The sequence below is a fragment of the Hippopotamus amphibius genome, chromosome 1 (assembly GCF_030028045.1).
Source record: "Hippopotamus amphibius kiboko isolate mHipAmp2 chromosome 1, mHipAmp2.hap2, whole genome shotgun sequence".
NCBI lineage: Eukaryota > Metazoa > Chordata > Mammalia > Artiodactyla > Hippopotamidae > Hippopotamus > Hippopotamus amphibius.
In genome coordinates, this window is record NC_080186.1 from 120,981,913 (window position 1) to 120,990,913 (window position 9,001).

Below are 9,001 nucleotides of genomic sequence, written 5' to 3' on the forward strand. Positions count from 1 at the left end.
GAAAAAATATCAAGTTGTACTTTAAAAACATGCAGTTTATTGCATGTCAATTATATCTCAATAAAAGTTCTTATAAAACAAACAAAAAACCAAAAAGACACATGCACCCCAATGTTCATTGCAGCACTGTTTACAATAGCCAAGATGTGGAAGCAACCTAAATGTCCATTGACAGATGAATGGATAAAGATGTGGTACATATACACAATAAATATTACTCAGCCATTAAAAGGAATGAAATTGGGTCATTTTCAGAGACATGGATGGACCTAGAGTCTGTCATACAGCGTAAAGTAATTCAGAAAGAGAAAAACAAATATTGTGTATTAATGCATATATGTGGAATCTAGAAAAATGGTATAGATGACCTTATTTGCAAAGCAGAAATAGAGACACAGACTTAGAGAACAAACATATGGACACCAAGGGGGGAAGGGGCAGGTGGGGTGAATTGGGAGATTGGGATTGACATATACACACTATTATATATAAAATAAATAAACAATAAGAACCTGTTGTATAGCACAGGGAACTCTACTCAATGCTCTGTGGTGACCTAAATGGGAAGGAAATCCAAAAAAGGGGGAATATATGTGTACATATAGCTGATTCACTTCGCTGCACAGCAGAAACTAACACAACATTGTAAAGCAACTACACCTCAATTCAAACAAAAAATAAATATGAACACAGACCAAGTCAAAGAACGCTAAAGTTGAAGCAGAATTGGAAAATTTCAAATTCTTTTAGTCCAGTCCTTTTATAGTGGGAGACATTGAGACCCAGGGCAGTAATCAATGCCCTGTAGTGAGCGGTTTATCCCAGATCTCAGGGTGGGACCCTTACCACTGCTGTAGATGTGAGAGGGGGGAGGACACAGAGCAGAGGCAGGGACTGCAGCTGGGAGCCAGGAAGGGGAGAGAACAGCTTGAAGAAATGCTCATGAGGAAATGAAAAGCCCAGTGAAAGGCATGTGGTTGTGGGAGGCAGTGGGGTTTCTGGAATAGGGAAGTGGGTAGAGGGTGAGGTTTCTGCTGGCAGACAGGGGATGATTGGGTAGAGTGTGACACTGTAGGTTGGGGACATAACACTGGAGTGTTGAGGACAGTGCCCTCTGAGGGGTAACCACCCACTGAGCTGAGCCTGGAGAATGGCCAGGTAAGAGCCCAGGGAAAGCTGAGCAAGAGGAAACCAGTGGCCTGAGCTCCAATGGGGTGAGAAGAGGGAGCCTGGGGAAGGCTGGTGACAGAGGAAGGGCACTGGACCCCCAACCCCCTGCCCCCAGGACAACCAGGACCCTCAGCCAGGCTGGATTCTAATCAGCGGCTGCCCCAGCCATCTCAGATTATTCTTTGGGGGTCCTGTGTGTCTAGAGGGCCTATATAACCACCTCCTTCTCTCCCTATTGCATTTCATACAGATTTCAGACTCTTGGACCTCTGTTCATAAGTGTTCACTAGTAAAAATAGTCTGTGAGTTTTCCTTCTCACAGAACTCACTTCTTCCACCTCCACTCTTTTTCTTGGGCAATGGTATATATGAGCCTTTGTGTATAAAATTGGCATACGTAGCAGTTTGGATTATTTTTCATGAAGGTAATTGAAGTATTTTAATTATGAGTCTGACACGATCAGGTTTGCATTTTGTGTAGCAACTATGAACCAGAGCACTGAACAGATAGGGAGAGGGTTTGGATTGTGTTTTACAGATAAGGCATTGAGGTAGTGACCTGGGTCACACATGATGAAAGTAGAACTAAATGATGGTGATGTTAGAGAGGAAGAGGAGGGTTTTATAAATTATGGAGAGAAACGTCATGGTGACTGAGGAGTAAAGCAGAGGTAAGTCTGCAAAGAATACCGGTTCCTAGGCTTCTGTTTGGATGATTGGATGGGTCTTGCCATGTCAGGGGATGGGGCTGATATCTTCTAGTTCCCTTGAAGGAGAATTTTCTCTAAATATTTTTTGTTTCTTTTCTTAGTCCTATTCTTTCCTGTGAAAATAGGGTGAATTAGCTCACTGCTGAGTCCAGGAGAGAAACTGAGTATGTGATATGTCTCAATAGCTTCTTCCTGCCCTTTGCCTCTGGAACCAAGCTGCTTTCAGAAGTATCAGTTCTGGTCTCCTCCACCATCCCCTGACCTGACCAGGAACAAGCCCTCAGGTGAGGGTGCTTAGAGGTTTTCCAGCTCTGCCTGCGCTGCATAGCAAAATACACATCCTGGGTGGCTTAAACCACAGACACATTTTCTCACAGTTCTTGAGACTAGAAGTCAAAGAGAATTTGATTTCTGGTGAAGGCTCTCTTTCTGACTTGCTTGTAAATAGCCACCTTCTTTATATGTCTTCAAACATCCTTTCCTCAGTGCACGTGGAGAGAGAGAGAAAGAGAAGGGAGAATGAGTTTACACTGGTGTCTTTTCATGTAAGGCCACATTCTAGGACAACATTTAACCTTAATTACTTTCTTAGAGTCATCATCTCCAAGTACAACCACCCTGGGGGTTAGAGCTTTAACATATGAATTTGGTGGGGGGCAAAAATAATCAGTTTATAAGAGTAAGTCAGTCCATTGCATTTGATTTTCCAGACCAGCAACATTCCTTGGACACACACTTAAGGGAATTCCCTAGAAGCTTTATCAGAAGTGAAGTTAACAATTTGATCCATATATCAAATTGTCTGTGTATTTATCTCATTTAGATCTGACAGGAGATAGGAAAGGATATTAGTTACTGGGTTCGAGAATATTAACTAGCATAGTTAGACTGTGTTGCAGTTATAAATAAACTTGAGAATCTTAGAGGTTATAAACACAACTAAGTATATTTCTCATGCAGGCAAACTCCATGTAGACCAGGAAGCCCTTCCATGCTTGTATCTCTGCCATATGGAACAGGCAACCTCCAGGCTGGCGTTGCATGGCAAGACGATTAGATGCAATAGTTTACCTAATGAGGCCTGAAGGACACTTACATCTCCCGCACAACACATTCCATCGCCCGGAACTTGGTCACATGGCCCTGACTCAATTACGAAAGAATAGGAGAATTGTGTTTTTTTCTCTAGGACCATGGGAAAAAATGTGATGAAAATATAGTATTGTATCAGTTATAGGTTCCTAAAACCACAAACTAAGAGTTTACCATTGATAAGAATAGTTGGCAAATAAGGGATCTGGTTCTTGTGTGTGATTTGGGTGGACCTTAAACTGTGTATGTTTCTTGGACGAGCTTATATCTCATAGAAATTGGCAAATATCTGTGTCCAAAATAGAAAGAGCTCATTGAGTGTAACTTTAAGCCTTATTATTAACGTTCGCAAATCTGAAAGAGGAATAATGTTACAATTTGGATTTTAAGTGGCTGCTCCCTGCATTCAGCAATTACTTAAAGTTATAAAAGGGATAATATAATAATAAACATATGGCCTATACCAATAGCCACTATGGAAAACAGTTTGGAGGTTCCTTAAAAAACTAAAAATAGAACTACTATATGATCCAGTAATCCCAATACTGGGCATATACCCAGAGAAAACCATAACCCAAAAAGGAACACGTACTGTAATGTTTATTGCAGCACTATTTACAATAGCCAGGACATGGAAGCAACCTAAATGCCCAACAACAAATGAATGGATAAAGAAGATGTGGCATATACATACAATGGAATATTACTCAGCTATATAAAAGGAATGAAATGGAGCTAAATGTAATGAGGTGGATAGACCTAGAGTCTGTCATACAGAGTGAAGTAAGCCAGAAAGAGAAAAACAAATATTGTATGCTAACTCATATACGCGGAATCTAAAAAAAAAAAAAAAAAAAGGTACTGATGAACCCAGTGACAAGACAAGAATAAGGATACAGATGCAGAGAATGGACTGGAGGACGTGAGGTTGGGGGGGCGGGGGGTGAAGGGGAAGCTGGGACGAAGTGAAAGAGTAGCATAGCACAGACATACATATACTACCAACTGTAAAATAGATAGCCAGTGGGAAGTTGCTATATAACAAAGGGAGATCAACTCAATGATGAATGATACCTTAGAGAGCCGGGACGGAGAGGGTGGGGGGGAGTTGAAGGAGGGAGGGAATATGGGGATATGTGTATAAATACAGTTGATTCACTTTGGTGTACCTCAAAAACTGGTACAAGAGTGTAAAGCAATTATATTCCAATAAAGAGCTTAAAAAACAAAAGAAAACAAACAAACAAAAGTTTTGCTTTCTAAATAGATTACTTCAAAGGTAAAGAAAAATCTTTTATAATCCCTTTTTAAGAGCGGAGCAATACTCCAATAAAACTTTGTTATTTTAGCATATTTTAAAAGTCAAGTTTAATTCTATATAAGTACACTATTGATGTTAAAGCTTACTTTCAAAGCTTAAAAATAAATAAATAAACAAACATATGGCCTGGATCTTAAAAAGATTTTTTGTTCATGTATTCACACACATTAACCAGTCAGGACCGTTGACTAATCGCCAACTACTTCTCCAATGACCTACCTAAATAAATTCAAATATTAACAAATGCTATGCTTTTCTGACAATGCATTTTTATCGGATCACAAAATTTACCTTCAACATGGATTTTTAATGTTTTCCCATGTATGCATCCTCTTGAAAAGCTGCATTTCCTGACTACAATAATCCAACACAATTGCACACTGCCCAGAAGTTTTGCCCTCAGGTTGGAAAGCATGCTGATCTTCAAAGACTGCAAATTATGGACACCTGGGGGTTAGGCAGCAAAAATGCCCCCCTAGAGGATATTGTTCTGAACAGGTTTGTAACTGGAATTCTAGGCAATAAAATGGCAGTCATCACAATGAATTTTAATTCTGGTTTCATACGCTTTTTCTATAGTTTAATGTTCCTTGATAGGATGAATACATTGTCAATCTCTGTATATTCTTGTACTTACTAAGATACTTGGTACCAAGCATATGTTGAGTGATTTTTTGGTGAGTGAACAGAAGAATTAAAGTCAATAGGAAGGCTTACTTTTTATATATTTCATGGTCCTATACACTCTGGGACAGCTACAATTTCAACTCTAAGTGTAATGGAGAACTGGTCATAGTTTATACAATTGCATGGGGAAATCATAAAAGATCTGAGAAAGCACATTTTCCAATTTATAAACAAGCCAGTGAAAATAAAAAAAAAAAATAAGGAAGGTGGAGGGAGAAGAGGTGAATAGGAAAGAGAATACTTTGAGGTTATTCAAAATAAGAGCAGAATGGAATACCAAGAAGAGGGGACCTGATGAAACATGTACAGAGTTGAGTGGAGAAACTGGAAGAATTGTGATCTGCTAAAACAAGTAGTACCTGGGGACGCCATGCAAGTTTCTGTTTTTCATTTTAGAGATGAGCTACAAGTCCTAGAGAGGTGACTTGTCACATACAACTTTTTCACATACAACTTTGTCCATGGCAGCTGAGTAAAAGTAGACAGAATGAAGGCTAGTGATGAGACCGCTAGAATCCAGACAGGAGAGAATAACCTCAGAGCTCAAGGGGAAATGGGAGATTAAGTAGGAGGCCCAAGGCTGAGGGAAAGAGCAGATTTCTTATTTTTGTTGTAGTCGGTGGTTAGTGGGGAAAATTGCCTGTTGGTGGAAGAAGGAAGTCAGAATAGAGATACTGACGGGTAGGTTTCCTGAGAACAGAGAGAAAGAAAGACACATCTGCAAATGACATGCTGTTTCTGTACCTTGCATTGCTAGCTGTTCTCTTCTCAGGCAGTGACAAAGTAGACAGTAAGAACATCTGTATTTCCCAAGATGGATCTGGTTTTGAAGGATACCAGAGTGCTTACTATCTGGGCATTCCTGTCTCCACATCCAGTTTAAGCTTTCAAAGGATTGTGGGAAAGCATGGGACCTTGGGTCAGGAAAATATCATCTTTAAGCTGATCATAATGTTTGTCTCTCTCTAGTCACTGGTTGAATTTCCATCTTCTATCTTTTCTGCTTGCCTCATTTTTACTTAAACTACCTGACCTTCTACCATCCATAGGAGTCCAAGAATACATCTCATTCTATCTCATCCAGATCTCATCCTTTGCCAACCAATCATGGGCACATAATCAGGGCTCTGGTTGCCTGGATGAGTTGCAGACTCATAGCTGGGAGAGTGAAACAGGCACAATAATTTTCCTGCACATCTGGTTAAAAGGCAACTTCAACAATGAGGAGCTGATAGACCTGGAGCTGTTATTCCATGTCTATATGATAGAATTAACTCAGGAGATTCAAGATTATGCCAGTCGACTGAAATTTCAATGTAAGTTCAATCCAGTCACTTAAGGGTTTATTTCAGAAGGTTCTTCTGTTTCTGGGAAACATACTCACACTTTTCTGGACCATTTCTATTTTTTCTATCCCACCATAAAAATCTTCATGCATAAATTTCTTGGGGGTTATAGCAGATATTGACTATTCAAGATTTCCTACACTCTTTCTTCTTCCAGACATCTTTTTACTTGTGCATTTTTTTTTAAATCTTTCCCCAGTGGTTTCCATTCTATGCCCTAAAACCCAGAAGTACGCAGCTGTCACACTTTATGCTTGACCCTCTTAAAATATGATCTCTTCCTCCATTCAGTTTTTTCAAGTCTATGTCCACAGTCCAACAACAATTATGACCTATTTCCTGCACCTGGGAATGCTATACTTTCATCTCCCTCCCACAAGTTCCTCTTCACCCTCCTACAACCTATACCATGAATCTCACATATCATTTCCCCCCACTTCTTCAAATCAAACCCTCAATTCTTGGCATTTATCCCTTATGCCCTTTTCCCAACCCCACCAATTCTTCTCTTCCTTGTTCCTAATCGAATATATCTTTGGCTCACCCTCACACTCTTATAAAACCATCTCCTTGCTCCATTTTTTTATAAGGTCCCAGGTTTTCATATTATTCCTGTAATTTTTTTCATTAATCTCTCTTTCTTCTTCCTCCCTCTTCCAGATCCCTTTGAATTACAGGTGAGCATTGGCTGTAAGCTGCATTCTAGGGAAACTGCAAAAGGGTTTTTTCAGGTAGCATATCAAGGATCAGATTTCTTGAGTTTCCGAAACATGTCATGGGTGCCATCTCCAGAGGGTGAGAGTGGGGCCCAGCGTGTCTGTGATCTAATCAATCAGTATCAGCAACGTCTGTCCCCGATTTCCCTTGGGTCTCCTTGATGCAGGGAAGATGTATCTCCAGAGGCAAGGTTAGTACAGCCCCTTTATCTAAGATTTTTCTACACAAGTCTTGCCCCTTTCTGCCATGCCTTTCAAAATTAGGAAGAGAGAATTTAAGAGAGAGAAGAGTTGCTGGGCAAAAGTTTCCTAGAGGAGGACAATATGTGATGTTAATGTGGATAATTTGTCCCTAAACTGCCTGTTGGAGTCCTTATCTGAATACTTTTTTAAAGAACTTTTGTTGAGTTATAATTGACATACAATAAACTGCATATATATAAAGTGTACAGTTTGATATTTTTTTATTAGTAATGTATACACGGCAATCCCAATCTCCCAATTCACCCCTTATCTGAATACTTTTAATGCCTTCTGCAGTGAGACCAGAGGCCTGGCTGAACTGCAGCCCCATCCTTGGGTCAAGCCAGCTGTTGCTGGTTTATCGTGTGTCTGATTTCTATCCAAAGCCTGTCTGGGTGATGTGGATGTGGGGTGAACAGGACCAGCCAGGCACTCAGCAAGGTGACATTCTGCCCAATGTTGATGGGACATGGTATCTTCACATGATCCTTCATGTCGAGGCTGAGAAGGAATCTGGCCTGAGTTGCAGGGTGAGGCACAGCAGTCTAGAAGGCCAGGACATCATCCTCTACTGGGGTAAGTAAGATAGGCTATGTAAATATGCAAAGGTGATTTTTGAGCCCAGAAGGCAGGGCAGAAGAAAGTCTCATGATGACAGACTAGGTGAGAGAGTTATTAAGAAGGAATTAATAGAGGTGATTTCAGAAATGCATGCATGGAACTTGAGGAACACTTAGATATAAGAGATTTATGGGGAGATGAGGAACACTTCTTTGAGCAGGTATAAGAATAGAGTGACTAAATAAGATGATGGATGGGACTTGTGCCTCGTGCACGTACTAAGGTAAGGAAATCGACAGATGAAGTAAAATTGGCAGTGGGTTTATTGTGACATCTATGTGTCTTTCTAATATTCACAGGACATCATCTTTCCATGAACTTGATACCGTTGGCAGTGATAGTGTCCCTAATGCTTCCATGGTCCTTGCATTATGGTTTAGGAAGTGCTGGTGAGTTCTTTGTATTTCCTCCTCTCGTCCCAATTTCTCATTTTATATTCCATTTCATTTTTCTTCTCTTAGCTTTCATCTCTTGACCACTTCCCCTTATCCTCAGTCACCACTTCCAACTTATTTAGAATTTCTCCCCGTTTCTCTTGTTTCACAGTTCGTATCAAGGCATCCCATGAGATTCTTCACCATGCCTCCCCAACTGGAATGAGAACCCAACAGCCCAGAAGCCTAGGCCAACATAGTGATACCATCCTTTCTCTTTTCCATTTAGTTTTTTTTTTCTGTTGCTGCTTTATAATACTTTATTAATACAAACTGATTTAATTTCTGTAACTCTATATGGAATACCTTCCTTGTAATCTCCATTTATTCCATAATACTCAACCTTCAAAGCCCATTGCTGATGTCACATCTTCCAGAGGGCTTCCTTGATCCATAAGTAGGAAGGAGTCTGTCCCTGGTCTGAACCCAGACAGCACTTCAGCTCTACTCTGATACATGTATACACTACTTCTTACCCTGAACTGCAGCTACTTAGGTCTTTCTTCCTCTTCTAATATTTAAGCTACTTTGGGACAAGGATCATGACAAAGGTGACTTTCCTTCGTGTAAGGTGCTCAGTGAAAATCAAACCCAAACAAACCAAGTATATGCAAGTTGGATTCGCTGTCACGTTGACAGTCATTTCTCATTATAGTCATTC

The 9,001-nt window shown here is 40.2% G+C and overlaps 1 protein-coding gene across 1 annotated transcript; it reads left to right on the forward strand.

The window, feature by feature from the left end:
• Positions 1 to 1,740: 1,740 nt before the first annotated feature.
• On the forward strand, positions 1,741 to 8,519 carry LOC130838227 (T-cell surface glycoprotein CD1c-like). Its single transcript, XM_057711033.1, is given in 8 exon segments — positions 1,741 to 1,819; positions 6,030 to 6,296; positions 6,987 to 7,161; positions 7,163 to 7,233; positions 7,583 to 7,861; positions 8,206 to 8,259; positions 8,262 to 8,295; positions 8,453 to 8,519. Coding segments are annotated over 8 exon segments (981 nt in total). The 3' UTR covers positions 8,475 to 8,519.
• The last annotated feature ends 482 nt before the right edge of the window (positions 8,520 to 9,001 follow it).